Source organism: Zootermopsis nevadensis, unplaced genomic scaffold, assembly GCF_977971745.1.
Source record: "Zootermopsis nevadensis isolate Lab colony 2312 unplaced genomic scaffold, Znev_1.0 Znev_ptg000061l, whole genome shotgun sequence".
Lineage (NCBI taxonomy): Eukaryota > Metazoa > Arthropoda > Insecta > Blattodea > Termopsidae > Zootermopsis > Zootermopsis nevadensis.
The window spans coordinates 2,328,127-2,343,272 of NW_028259192.1; the positions used below are offsets into that span (position 1 = coordinate 2,328,127).

The 15,146-nt window shown below is 38.1% G+C and overlaps 2 protein-coding genes across 14 annotated transcripts in view; one reads left to right on the forward strand and one right to left on the reverse strand.

Moving 5' to 3' along the window:
- The first annotated feature begins 15 nt into the window (after nucleotides 1-15).
- Nucleotides 16-3,489, forward strand: Mrm2 (Mitochondrial rRNA methyltransferase 2). Its single transcript, XM_022080995.2, has 3 exons — nucleotides 16-294; nucleotides 1,462-1,601; nucleotides 2,580-3,489. The coding sequence occupies exons 1-3, from the start codon at nucleotides 50-52 to the stop codon at nucleotides 3,008-3,010; spliced, it is 816 nt and encodes a 271-aa protein (XP_021936687.2). The 5' UTR covers nucleotides 16-49; the 3' UTR covers nucleotides 3,011-3,489.
- Nucleotides 3,490-4,552: 1,063 nt separating this feature from the next.
- LOC110835676 (uncharacterized) overlaps nucleotides 4,553-15,146 on the reverse strand; it is a 432,687-nt gene continuing 422,093 nt past the window's right edge. For 8 of the 13 annotated variants that reach the window (XM_087340780.1, XM_087340781.1, XM_087340779.1 and 5 more), the window contains one exon: nucleotides 12,473-14,407. In XM_087340780.1, coding sequence (XP_087196906.1) covers nucleotides 12,934-14,319 — 1,386 coding nt within the window. In that variant the 5' untranslated portion in view covers nucleotides 14,320-14,407 and the 3' untranslated portion in view covers nucleotides 12,473-12,933. Of the gene's footprint in view, nucleotides 5,733-7,699; nucleotides 7,995-12,012; nucleotides 12,153-12,262; nucleotides 14,408-15,146 lie in introns of those variants that run through there. The other 5 variants (XM_087340783.1, XM_022080985.2, XM_087340784.1 and 2 more) reach the window with 4 other exon arrangements.

The following is a 15,146-nucleotide window of genomic DNA, read 5'->3' on the forward strand; positions in this document are numbered from 1 at the left end:
AATGGGGAACGGGACAAGATTGAGACGCAAGATTTCATCATGGCGGCTAATGAATTATACTATTAGTAAATTTAACCTCACTACATTCAACACTATGTTAAACATATACTTGCAATTTGTACATACTGTGCAATCTAGGAAAGTTACAGAAACAGTAAGAAAAATCTGCACCTCCTATCAGCTGTATAAAGAAGTTCCAAAAAATCTGAAAGGTCGTAGCAAAAGTTCACAAGAATGGTTAACAAGGCAACTTGCCGATCCATACGTAGAAAAGGCAAAAGTGTTGAACTACAGGTATTATTCGGTGAATAACTGTGTCGGTTATTGGGCTTCATTGTTGTCGCTTCATGAAATTCACTACTAACAACAGACCAAATATAAATTTTAATATATGTTATGATAGTAAAACAATTGAGGTATTAGCAGCAAAATTCCTTGGTTTACAAATTGATAATTTTACTGGAGGAAGCATACTGAATATATTATCCCCAAATTAAGTTAAGTATGTTTTTTTCATGAGGACATTCTAACCATTGTTGAAAGTAAATACTTTAAAATTAGTTTATATATCTATTTCCATCATGTTATAAGGAATTATGGAAATTTGACAGCAAAACAGTATTTATCATCCAAAAGAAAATCATTACATGAATGGCAGGTGTTCAGAGAAGAGTATCGTGCAGAGAACTTATTTAAGAAATGTAATATATTCCTCCTTGCATGAACTCCTACTCCCATTACTGTTTTTTGTTGTGGAAAACGTGGAGATGTTCCAAACAAACAGACATACGTAATATGAATACAAGGCACATGCATGATCTCCATCATCCAAGTGCTAACCTCACTAATTATCAGCTTCTTACTATACAGAGATCAAATTATTTAATACTCTTCCAGAGACCATTAAAATTTTAATTCATGATATAAAAGTATTTAAGCCAGCATTGGAAGATTATCTTTTATTTCACTCCATACTATTTATGTAAATAGCTCTAATAAGTAGATGGTCATATCTCTTATTATTCATGCATTGGTGCAGAATTGTTTTTTGGACAGCATTTTTCATAGCAATCATATTGATACTGCCTGAAATGCACAATGTAAATTGTTAATTCAGAGTTTACACATTCAAAATATCAGGAATAATCAGTTTCACCACTGTGCTCCTGCAATGAATATGGGTTTGAAATCACTCATGACTCATTTTAAAACATAATTTAAGTGTTTAAAAATGATACATACTCCAGCCATCATCTAAAGTATACTCGTTACTACTAGTAAAATTGAGCACATCAGCCTTGCTGTAAGACTTTCTTGATCCCCAGAAAATTTATGTATAGAACGTATTAGATATGAATGAGGGTGGATGAAGTACTCCGTCACTAAACTAGAATCTTCCCGATAAAACTGTACAGTTGGTAGTGTTAAATTGTGTACATTATTTGTTCTATTTGTTAACAGGTGCCGTAGTGCATTTAAACTGATTGAAATTGATGATAGATTCAGTCTGCTTTCTCCTGGACAGTGTGTTGTCGATTGTGGTGCAGCACCTGGAAGCTGGACTCAAGTTGCAGTACATCGGGTTAATGCAAATGGCAAAGGTTATTTTGTTGTTAAATTAATTCCTAATTTAATTATACCAGTAAGCAAATCCTGTTCCTGTCATTTGCGAAGCTCTTGACACATTGAAATGTGGTGGTGAAAACTGGGATGTGATGCAGAACTATATAATTTAGAAATACACTCTTTAGAGTCTAATTTATTTAATTTATGTTATGCAATCCTACATAACTGTTATACACTCTTACTTGAAAACATCATTACAATTCTTTCTTTTTCCCTTCATCCTATCTATGTCTTATTCCGTACCTTCATTTCTGAACACGAATACTCCATTACAACACTTTTACATAACCTGTATACAGTCAAACCAGCAAGTAACTCCGTTGGTTAATGCACAACATACATTGCATTGGAGTCATATTTCCATACCAGGTATTTGAAAGAAAACTAGCACAAGAGACTAACCTTGTAAACCCCAGTGGTAACTATATGTACCACCTGCTTTAACAGTCATTAACTGTACATTTTGTATTCATGGGTCTTGTATTATTATCAGTGTACACAGGAACTATTTTCTTAAACAGCATTAATAAATTGATCTTTGTAATGAAGTGTTGTGTTTTCTTTGAGGTACGGACTGAATCTTAAATATTGTTTAGATGAGCTGTGGCTTCAAAGGGTTAACAGATTGTAAAGGACTGCATAACATAAGAAATTTGAAGACACTGAAAAGTCACTCTGTGTGTGTGTGTATCCCTGAGAAATTATTTATAAAATATGTGAATGACATAAATATGTGTTCTTTGAAATGTGCATAAAATTAATGCCAAATGAGGAATTCAAGTCTCTCTACAATGTAATATTGTCAGCACTCAGTAGCTACTTCCACAGTAGATTTGTCTGCAGTAAATGAACACCAAAAATTAGTAATGTTAATATTTACATTGGGGAAATATGACTACATCTGGGTCTGTAATCGCTTTAAAATACATTGAAGGCTAATTCTGTTTGTACAGATGCCAGGAAACCTGTGGGACAGGTCATAGCTGTCGATCGTAATCCAATATATCCAATAGAAGGTGCTATGTTGATGGGTGGAATAGATTTCACAACGCCTTCTGCCCATGCAAAGTTACAGGAGCTATTGGACGGCAAGAAAGTGAACACTGTTCTGAGTGACATGGCTCCAAATGCAAGTGGTATTCGTGAGATGGATCATGAAAATATTGTGCATTTGGCTTATTCTGCATTGCGATTTGCTGTGCAGGTGTCATGTGTAGGTGGATCTGTACTGCTCAAAGTATGGGATGGACGTGAATCTGCCAGACTAGAACAAGACATTGCAAGGTTCTATAAGCAGGTGAAGATCGTAAAACCTCCTGCTAGCCGTTCAGACTCTGCTGAGAAATTCTTGTTAGCTAGAATATTCAAGGGCTTAAAAACATAATATATTTTCTTAATAGGATGTTTTCAATTATGTGTGCATTGAATCCAGAAGGTACTTTGATAGAAGTTAGGTTGTCTTATCAGTATTCATGCACTCTTTGAACTCCGTATGTAAAGTGGGTGCATAATGAGGATGTCATCTGTCTGCCCAGTAAGTGATGTTCACGTACCGTGAATGGAGTAGCCTGCCCCGAGCCAATTGGAGCAGGTGTCAAATCAGGCGTGGGTGTGGACCTGCTCCCATTGGCTCGGGGCAGGCTACTCCATTCACAGTCCGGCTCCTATAAACCTAGCCCCACCCACCCAATTGGCATATTCATCGCCCTGATGAAGGAGGCAGTATGACCTCAGAAACGTTGGTGAACATCAACCAGACTACACAGCGCAACAACCCAGAAGACAGAAATCTTCATTCTTAAAGAAGGCTTTAAGACCAATGTGATTTGTACTGGAAATTAAACTTACCTAAGATAAATAAAATGTATTTTTTTATTCAGAATTTGCACAAAGAAAAAGCTTCTGATCCCACAGAAACTCTGCCCATGCCTGCAGTCACAAATGTCCATGTCCCCATATTTCCTACCAGATCCCAAAAAGTAATTCCTGCTAACTACCAACTGTTAGATTAAACTTCATAAACTTACTCCACTCTCTGAATAAATTCTGAGTATTTCGTATATCCTAACTTCAGTTACAATATGCAAAATGTCCTGTTGAACTCCATAAAATGTTGGTGCATAAGATTGCCAACTTTATCAACTTTGACCTGCATTTTTAAATCCTAGTTTCTCTTGCTGCAGGTAGGCACATAGTTTCAGGATACACCTCTTCAACCCCTGTCAGATTTTAATAAAATCTGGTATCAGATACCCTCGTGAAATATACCAACAAAACATGACTTCATTATATATCCCAACCAAGGTCAATGATTGAACAGTGAGAAACAGAATTATTCATTTAACGGAACAGGATTCTACATAATGTCACCATTTTGTTAGCTGGGGCTTCCCACACTTTACACAGGTGGAGCAAAGGTCCATTAGATAGTGGTGCTATAGCGACAAGCATGCTAGCCAAAGGTCCTAGGTTCAATGCTAACCATCAAAATTAAAGACAACAACAACAATAATAATAATAATAAACTCAGAAAATATTTGGCCAACGCCCTGGGCGAACACGACATCAGGGAACCGCAGAAGACCGCCATTTTGGGATCTTCATACATCATTTGAAAGACGCTGTCATAAAATAAAATTATATAATACATGTAGCACTTGCTAAAAACAATGTGTATCCCGGAAATAGCTGCTGCCCTACGTACCTTAGGGACAAGGTCTGTCTCGGGTACATGGAAGTACATACCCCGTAAAGTGGTGAATAGATGGGATAACAATAATAACAATAATAATCAGTCATCTGAGGATGCGAATGCAAGAGTTCCTAAAATGTGTATACCTGAACTTATACACACTTGAATTCATTCTAATGCTGTTTTGAACAGAAATTCCATCATACAGGCCTTTAATAAGAATCCAAGTAGATCTGCATTTTCATTCCCTATTTACATTTATTTGCACAAATATTTACAAATGTTTCTCTATCAAAACTATTCACGTCACATAAACCGCAGCTGATAGACCCAGTGCTTCTGAATGGAAGTGACGGGTTAAATTTAATAGTCTCCTCCCTCCATTACGTCAACCAGTATCAGCTTTCAGGATTATGTATGCCTTCACTGCTACTTCCTGACATCACATGTAAGGCGATGGATTCTGACTGGGACTCTGTCGGATACTTCTTATGATATATATACATAATTACTGCTAGCATTATCTCTAACACCAACACAGCTAAAAGGACGTACACTGAAACAGACCCAATTCCAACAGCCAACACAGGATCAGAAACTGAACAGACTGTGTGATTCAGTACAACCCACGACTGTCCTGACAGCTCTGTAGGGCTAGCACATGTAGCAATGTTGCCAACATTATGACTTGCAAACCAGAGCCACGTATCTTTCAGTCCACAGTCACATGTTAAATTGTTATCAATGAGATAGAGTATTAACAAGTTTTTCATTCCTTGGAACAAGTATTCAGCATCCAGCAGCTTTATGTGGTTGCCAGTCAGATCAAGAAATACCACATTATGTAAATCTTCAAACACACGGTCAGAAAATGCCTCAATGATATTATTTCTCAGCGAGAGTACAGTTAGGTTGGTAAGACCTTGAAAAGTTCCAAATTCTAGAGTGCTTAGCTTGTTCTCATCTAAACTCAGTACCTGCAGGGTCGATAAGGCACAGAAGGCATCCTGATGGATGCTGTTTATCCTGTTCTTACTCAGATCAAGTTTGCGAAGTGACTCCAGACCACAGAACGCACCAGAGTTCAGGGTGTGCAATGCATTGTTTGTCAGGTTAAGTAAAGTCAAATTTGTCACGCCGCTGAACACTCTATCTTGTAACGCTGTCAAGTGACTTGAGACGATCTTGAGCGTCCGAAGATGCAATAAACCTGCTAACTTTAACTCGTTCTCATACAAGACAGAAATGTTGTCATGTGTCACATCAAGGTGTGTGTACCAGAACTGTATGCCCTTGGGCAGTTGGTGTAGGTGCGTGTAAGCACACAGTATCGTCGGAGTCCAACGATAGCATAAACATCCTTCAGGGCAAAGCACTTCACTGTCAGCCTCTCGTAACAATACCAACATCAGAACTAAAACATAACAAAAACAACAGAAACAGTTACCCAAGAGCAGACATTTGTAGAAAATAAAACAATGCACTAATACAAATTGTAAGAGCCGGGATAGCTCAGTCAGTATAGTGACTAGCTACGGGCTGGACGACCGGGGTTCGATCCCCGATGGGGGCAGGATTTTTCCTCTAGCCTCTGCGTCCAGACCGGCTCTGGGGCCCACCCAGCCTCCTCTACAATGGGTACCTGGGTCATTTCCCGGGGGTAAAGCCGGCCGGGGCGTGATGCTGACCACTCACCCCCATCTAGTGCCGAGGTCAAGGAAGAGAGGAGCTACACCTCCTCTCACCCCAAACGCCTACATGGCGTATAGTGGGACAAACTTTACTTTTACTAATACAAATTGTAGGGACACACCTACATAACACAAACTCAACACTGCTGCAAACACTTAACAGATTTAAGAAATCCTTTCAAAGTTAAACAAAGAAAATAAAAAAAATAATAATATTATTTCAGAATATAAGAAGAAAAGAGGATGCATAGATAGTTTCCACGTAGTTTAGATGAAAATTCAGCGGATAAGGAACAGTCGTGCTGATGGCTAAAGTTTAGAGGCATTAAGGGAGAAATACAAAGTCTATAGATCAGGCAATCAGCTCAAACTACTTTAAGAAAAAACTGGAAGCAGATGTTGACTATATAAAGAATATGAAAATGCTATTGACTACCTAACATCAGGTCTGGCAAAGAATGAATACACAATAAGATACGATAAGGTCTGTATACATCAACAGTACTCAATATCCAAAGCGTTGGGGATCGAAACAACAGGAAAATGATACTCGCACACATCTAAGCCAGTATGTGAACATGAAGATATAAAAGTTCTATGGAATCAAGAAGAGACAGGTTCTGGCAAATAGGCCTGACATAATTATTGAAAATAATAAAGATAAAATTTGCTTAGTAATATACATACACAGAAATATTAGTCACAAAATGTACTGAGAACTTGTGATTTAATTTTTCATGACTTACAATGATGACCTCACAGAACATAATGTTCTGCGTATGGTCCACTGAACCTTGTATAAGACTAAGAATATGGCTAGTGTGACGATGTGATCTTTCATTCCAATTAAAGATATTTGTTCCATGGTTTGCCATGACAATAAATATATATTAGAAAGATAAAGACAATTGCAACAACCATTAGATTCTTTTATGAGAATTCTGTGTCCTGGTAACTACACAAAGAGGTCAGAATGTATTCTGATTTAGTAGTCAAAAGAAATTTATTTTTGCTGATTGTGAGAGAAAAATATGTTCATAGTATCCTGAATTCTTAGGGTACATCTACTGCTTCCAAGTGAACAAAAGATAATCAGTTGCCATGAATGAGATAAGAAATGTTCACAAAATTTAAGGCAGAAGAGATGAATGGAAGAGGCCACTTGAGAGATCTAGACATAGACAGAACAATAATATTAAAAATATTACAAGAGTTTGCACAGATAGGGTGTAATGATGCAGACTGAATTCATGTGACTCAGAGTAAGGTTCAGTAGTGTGGCTCTTGTAAACATTGTAATTTGTCATTGGATACCAAAAGTGGGAAATTTCTTAATTGGCTGAACGACTATTAGCTTGTCAAGGAGGACTCTGCAACATAGTTTGTTGGTTGCACTGTCTAGCATAAACAGGGAATTTTTAAATTGTTCATGTTAAGTGGGCTCATAATTTGAGTATACGTCCTTAACCCGCATGGCATTTAATAGACGAACACCAAGTCCATTAAAACAGTTAGTTATGATAATTAACCAAATAAAATGAAATATTATACTATTAAACGTCTGAATTTATAACGATACAATTATATACTAGCTTGCCAATTTTGCTCGAATGATAAGAATGGCTGTAAAACTGGTAAGTTTAAAATCATGGGTAAGAGTGACTGCTATAAACGGCCAAAAACATTGTACCTGTGCGAGATGCAATTCGTTGATAACCTTGAAACATTGTAATATATTTTGCGTATGTGCGACAGCGTACTTTTCCATCACTTTCAACACTTGTTCCAGTGGTGCCAAGTCTTAACATTTCCCATTAATAAGTAGAATGCTGTACGAATAATAGCATAGTCATTAATGTTTATATATCACTACAGTGTCGGTTTCTTTGAACAGTTAACAACAAAATTTCGATGGCAGGTGGAAACAGTGCTGTTACAAGTGTTTTTTGGAATGCAATATTATAAAAGGAAACTGAAACTCATGTTTGAAACATTCCTTGTGTCTGGCAGCAACTAAGAATGACAGCGCATATTTCTCATACGCAGCTCGAATCACATGATTACTCGCAACACGTATAGATGTTTCCGCTATGCAAATGATACGTTGTAATTTATGAGATCGTGTGGTAGACAAATTAAACCGGATTAGCTTGTGCTGTATAAATGTCTGCAATTACTGAACAAGGCCTATATTGCAGTGAAACAATCCGAAAGCTAAGTTTGTGCCTTTGTAAATCATTTACGCTGGAGTACAGTCAAAATACTGTCCATTAAGACCAACATAAATTACGCAGTGAGGAGATTCATAATTGTATTCTTCACGAAATATAGTGTGTCCCAAAAAATGTGTACACACATTCGATGAATGATATAAAGGTATTTTAATTAACTAAATTATGACATACGTCAGCATTGGCAGTGAATTGGTTAATGTAATGTAGGTGTTCAAAATGACCACCGTATTTCATAAACAAAACACATGGACATCGAAAACAAGGATAATATCCTGTATAAAAAGTGTATACATGTTTGAGAATCTGTATTTTTAGGGTGATAACTACAAGAAGAATGAGATGGGCTGGGTAAGTAGTACAAATGTGAGATGTGCGTACATAAATATAACTCGCACATTTGTAGATACGATTATAATCTTTTTTTAACACGTAACATTCCAAGTGCCTGCCTTCAGTAGTCGATTACTGTAATTAAAACCGAAAATATTTTAAGCTCTTCCCATGATTTTACTTTTCATAAGTAACCCAGCAACTCCAAAACTGTGCCACTGGACATAAATAAATTCACCCGCGTTACTACATCCATCATAATTATATAATCCAATGTCCTCTGTATTCCGATTGGACGCGATCTGTGGGATTTTCTAACCAAAATTCTTTAAACATTCCTCTGACTCCTTCATCATCATCGGAAATTTATTAATTTCAAAATAATTTTGTTGTACACGACTGTCGTGAAGTGTTTCGCTTGTTCTCATTTCGGAAACTGGTCTCATGTGTGCAAGTTACGCGTTGTCCAAGTTAAGTATAGGCCTCAGTATAGGCTTGCGTACTATGCAGTATTCTGACAATGGAAGGTTATGATAAGGACATGTACAGAATCACGATTACCTTCTTACTTGGAGAACTACAAACCACGCATTTCAACGCAAAAGGAACTGTCTATCATTTCGTTATTTATTTATAAATTCAGCGTACACTTACCACGACCATTCCATATTTTTACATTAAAGGGGCGACGAATGAAATTCAGTCTCAGCACGATGAAAGACTTTAAACCTGAATTATACAACAACAAAAAAGTGTGAAGTTGGCTGTTTTCTGGGTTGTTGCGCCGTGTAGTCTGGTAGAAGTTTACCGACGTTTCGGAGGTCCTTGTTGCCTCCATCATCAGGGCGAACGTACTGTTGTCTCAAACAGAAACAATGTACCAATCGTGTATGATGATAGGTGTGTGAATCATTGGTGGAATGATGATTAGTAAGGAAAACCGAAGTATTCGGAGAAAAATTTGACGCAGAGTCACCTCATCCAGTGTGGTCTGCCCCGAGACTGAATTCTGTCTCCAGGGTGAGAGAGAAGACGGCGACCAAATAGGGTCTATGTTTATTTATTTATTTAGTGTTCTGTCTGAGGACAGGTCCATATGAACAGGATCCTTCCATCCTTTTCTCGGACTGGGACCTGTTCATATACGTTCTTGGCAGATGATCCAGAAGTGGTTTGCCATTGCCTTCATCTGTGTGAATGGAGTAATTGTTGGGAAGCCCCCGGAGGAAAACTCCGTGTTGCCTAGACCACGGCCTTGCCCAACACAAGTTATAAATTCGGGCACCGCCGGGAATCAAACCCGAGACCCCAGGATTACAAGGCCAGCGCTCTAACCGCTAGACCACCGTGGCAAAGAAAGATTGCCAGGGATGCTTCCAGGCTTGGCAGCGGCGCTGGGATCGTTGTGTTCACTCCCAGGGGAACTACTTCGAGGGTGATGGATGAATTTAATACCTGAGATAAGTGTACGGGTTTTTATACGCGCAGTCTGGAAACCTTCCGATCGCACCTCGTATGTAGGTAAGGAAAATGTAAACAGAGTTGCACTTGGTCAGAATAGAAGCCAAAAGTTTCCAAACAAGGAATTCCCTGACTTTGTGAGTAAACACTGAACCCTGACAGGTGGGTTCGAGGCGAACGTCCTCCATAAAGCAAGTTACTGGACGGACCGTCAGCATTCATTCGGGAGTACACTTCCTTTCGCGACTTATTTTGGATACTTGCCCAGTCACGACGAAAGGTCATCGGATCGCTTAGCCTTGCACTTTTCCCTTCTCGTAGACTAAAGCAGCGAAACTTGGAAACAATTGAACGACATAATCTGAACGGATTAATAAACATTAAAAATTGTTTTGTCTGAAATAATGTTCACTAATACCTTCTGTATTATCAGTTCAAAAAATGTTAACATCCCTCTAAATTCTAAACCCTAACGATAAAGCCCCTAACCTCGGTTGAACAAAGTGTGGTACACGTAAAAATATATATAAATGCTCAAAATCTGATCTACCAAGTGATGAAATTATTCGTATGCTTTCTTACCTTAGGAAATCCATAAAATGAGCACAGTTAACAGTAATTATCCAGTATAGATGTCATAAGTTTAGTCTCTGAGTTCAATTCTTGCACATGGTATTTTTAATGAAACTGATCACCTCGCAATATTACGAATATCGATTGTTGGTCGCTTAAATGAAACAGGAACAAATAATAAAAAAAGTGTTAAAGCTCTGATTATTACAAACTGCTGTGGTCTCACCTTTTTAGTGAAACTGACACAGCAAGACGTGCATTGTGCAGATGCGCAAAAATCGATTCGTGGATTAGAAATCGATTTAAAAGTATCGAAAGTGATATCGATATATGGACTCGTGAATTAGAAATCGATTTAAAAGTATTGAAAGTGATATCGATATATGGACTCGTGAATTAGAAATCGATTTAAAAGTATCGAAAGTGATATCGATATATGGACACGTGAATTAGAAATCGATTTAAAAGTATTGAAAGTGATATCGATATATGGACTCGTGAATTAGAAATCGATTTAAAAGTATCGAAAGTGATATCGATATATGGACTCGTGAATTAGAAATCGATTTAAAAGTATCGAAAGTGATATCGATATATTGGGCGCAACGAGTTCTACAGTAGAAGGTTCTCTGCAGGGAAAAGGCGAGAAAATATAAAACGGACTTCCTTAACATTCGGTTTTACGTATCAGATCCAAAACGCGGAAGACAGTCCCCAGAATGCTGTGTGTGGCGAAGTTCTCGTAAACAATAGTTTCAATGCGAAACATGTGCGAAGGAACTTAACAATAAAATACGAATCTCTTTCGAATAAACCATTACAATTTTTTTTTAAAAAAACACTAGAAGTCCGTAAGAAGTCCAACTTCATGAGAACTGTAGTCACTACGTCGACAACATTTTTAGTGTACTCCAAAGAGTACCGGTACATTGTAATTGATTTTTCTCAAATCTTCACATGTTTCATCACCGATCCTCCTACCATCTATCGGTAGTCCTAGAAACTAATGTTCTGTCACATAACTCGAAAAAGGCTAATCGAATTTTCATTAAATGTAGTATAGTCGTGTCATTAGACGTTAGTCAATTTTCTACTATCAGTAATACCAACAAAATCTCGAATCAAATGTTAACAGACGCCGTCTGATGCTCAATTTCCGAGGTATGATTCGGCACGCACTGCACAACATGGCAATATAATCAGTGTTGATAAGCAGTTCAACGTCTAACTAGTTAATATATCGAGATTAAAAATACGTCTAAAAATCACAAAATGCTCCATACCAGTTTGGTCACCACAGAGTATAATATTTGTTGCTGTCATGATTGTTAAAACAATTTTTGCTGGCGACTGTATACTTACAAGAAATATATCGTGCTAAGCGTTTAAATAATTATGTACTCACTGATAACCAACGTCCATAATGAATGTTGCTCTGAATTCCTCCGTGTACACGGAAACTTCAGGATCTTGGAGAACGACAGAGACGTCATGACAGGATGAATATTTTGCTGTGGGCTGTTACTTCTTACGTATTATCCAAACCTGCGGAATACACCAGTAGCTCAAGATTCAAACTACGTCGATTACGTTTAGTAAATAATTATCTAATATCGTTACAACGTATCGCAAGACTTCAGCTCGTTACTACTAACTTTATTTTCGTGAAATTAACTGTCTCGTAGTAGCACTGACGAGAGAGAAGATATCAAGATGGCTGCCTTCTGGGTTGTAGCGTCGTGTTAGAAGCTTACCAAAGTTCCGGACGACCTCAGAACGCTGCAACCCAGTAGACAGCCATATTTGAACATGTGGACGACATATTCAGTTTCTTGGGGCCGATACAGAAGAATTTACGAATGAAATACTTAGCCTCATATCATATTTTATTATACACATAATTAAATACTTTGTACTCCTACAGTAACACTCAAAAAGAGATTGAAATTGAAGGTTTGACTTTGGATCCCGGGCATTTTGGTAATTACATTTGTTTAATTTATGATAAATCGTCCTCCGTCAAACCTTCACGTAGCGTACACGAATATCAGATCACATAATTCTATATTCCGGATACTACAATAATATATATACAATATAAATATATAACTGATTACATTTTTTTGCCTTGGTTAAAATTTTAACAAAAACATAACTCAAACTTCAAGCTTTCATAATCTCTGAAGAGTTGTCGACTCAACAGCTTCCAAACAGACTAGGACCGGACCGACTAGAAAACACAATCATATATCAGGTCTCTGCATTCCTTGTGACGTAAGCATGGATTCCTGATATTTGTACTGTCCGTCAAATTTCTCACTCGTTTTTAATACACCAGAGGTCCACGTCTCCTGCCCGCGTTGGTGATTTGATGACTGTCAGTCAACCGGAAGTGGTGATCACGTAGCAAAGGCATCCTAGCCCAAAATGTAATCAACATCGGCTGATGCCTTGTCGGATCCAATCGCCATCCTGTTGGCAACCACCAAAATGTCTGCCTCTGTTGAACATCACTAGGTAACAAAGATCCTGGTTTCTGAAAACCAAAGTGGGTTTGTGGAAATTTCACACGATTTCGCGTTCGCCCAGCAAAAACGCCATTTGACAAAGCTTCGTTGTTATCAACACTGACGGGACTATTTTCTGAAGGGAATCTCACAAATGTTCTTGGTCTGTACGTCGATGCTGGAAGCAACTGTGGTTCTATTTCTCTAGTGACTGGGATTTCTGGTAGCGACGCATGGACATTACCCGCGAAACTGTCTCGTTTAGTTACTGCTGTTATAACAAATGCTTCAGTTGTTATCGGAATCGATTCAGCCGAGTCTCGATTACCAGAAACGTTCCTTCGACTCGTATTTCCTGACCTCCCGTCTTCGGAACTGACGTTGCTAACTTCCTCTAACAATCCCAAAGCCGAATAAGGCGATGTAATTGTATCTTCTAACGTCTGATTAATTACTTTCGATGATGTTTTCGCGTCCGTAGAATTTTCACTCTTATTTACAATTTTATATTTTGTATCATTTGACGTGATTAATTTCAAATCTGTTTCTCCAAAATGAAGATCCTCTGACTCATTTTCTAAATCACTAGAACTTTCGATTTCTTCGAGAGACGTTCCATTCTTGCCAACATTCCAAACAGCTACAATACTCTGTGATTCTTTTGTTTCATTTCTTTTGTTGTTGTCAATCAGTCGATTGTCTTTCAAGACGTCTGCCATTACAACAGCGACTTCAACTGATTCCTCTGTTTCTTGTTCCGGTTCCTGTGGGATGTCTATCGGTATAGGCACTTGAAAAGGTCCCGATGGACTGGAATCAGAAGCCGACATGTCGTCTCCTGAGCCACGTCGAACTGGAGGAGCTGCATACATTGCATTGAGTCTCTGCAGAAGGAAATCCAACTGCGCCTCGTGGTTCAGTTGTACCAACTTGACACATCGACCCATCGAATCTGGTCTGTAACCGTCAGCACAGTCTGGAAGATGGGAGGTCCCAGAAAAGGCGGGAGCTATGAAGACGGACTTAGGGGTTATTCGTCTCTTCTTTTCATTCTCCATGTGCTCTCTGGGTTTCCCTGGATCGACAAGTAACCAAGTCTGCCAACCGATATCTTCAGGTGCACCAACTGTGTCATTCGGCCCGCCTGCACAACCGTGGTGGCAGAATATTGAAACAAGAAATGTGACGGTCAGAACTTTCAGCATAATTGATGACTGCTATCGGTGTCTGCAAGACTGCCACATGATTTCCTTCGCGTCTCTTATCTGTTGCCATACGACATGTGAATTTAACCTGCAACAGAAAACAAACGCCGTATGGCAACACAGACAGCGACAGACAGAGAAAAGTTGTCTTCGCCACAACAGATTAATTATTAACACTCAAATGATCTAATTTTTTAAAAAAAAGATTCAGAATCAAATCGAACACAAAGATGGCTTTTCAGAGGGTCATGCTGCCTCTATTATCAGGGCGATGACAGAGATAATAAGGACATCTACAAGACTACACGGCGCTACAAACCAGAAGACATCCATCTTTGTACACACTGCCGTAAGAACCTAAAATGCTATTAAATTCAAATTACGCAGTAGTAATCAAATAACCAGACCACTAAATGTTGCAAACATCAACTAATGCGTCATCGTTTAAACTTGAACTCCCTATTGAAAAATACGTATTACAAAACACGAGAAGGAAATGTGTAATATGAAGATGGCGGTCGAGTGGTTAGTACTCCGTACTTTCAGCTCCATGCATTACTAGATCAGTGGTATTCAACCTTTTTTGTTCGCGTACCCCCAGATATAATTTCTCTTCAACTTTGTACCCCCAAATTTGTTGATGTATAATTCAAGTTATACATAGTATATAATCTACATCTAAAATAAATTAAATGAATTACATTACTGATTATTCAGTGTTTATCATAAAATAATATTTTTTTTAAATTTCACGTACCCCCTAAGATGTCTTCGCGTGCCCCCAGATATAATTTCTCTTCAACTTTGTACCCCCAAAGTTATTGGTG

What these genes read in the sequence shown, in the direction of transcription:
- Mrm2 (XM_022080995.2), top strand. Translation starts at nt 50, where the DNA reads ATGAATTATACTATTAGTAAATTTAACCTCACTACATTCAACACTATG. An exon ending in GCAAAAGTGTTGAACTACAG is followed by an intron (nt 295 to 1,461) that starts GTATTATTCGGT and finishes ATTTGTTAACAG; the next exon opens with GTGCCGTAGTGCATTTAAAC. An exon ending in GGTTAATGCAAATGGCAAAG is followed by an intron (nt 1,602 to 2,579) that starts GTTATTTTGTTG and finishes CTGTTTGTACAG; the next exon opens with ATGCCAGGAAACCTGTGGGA.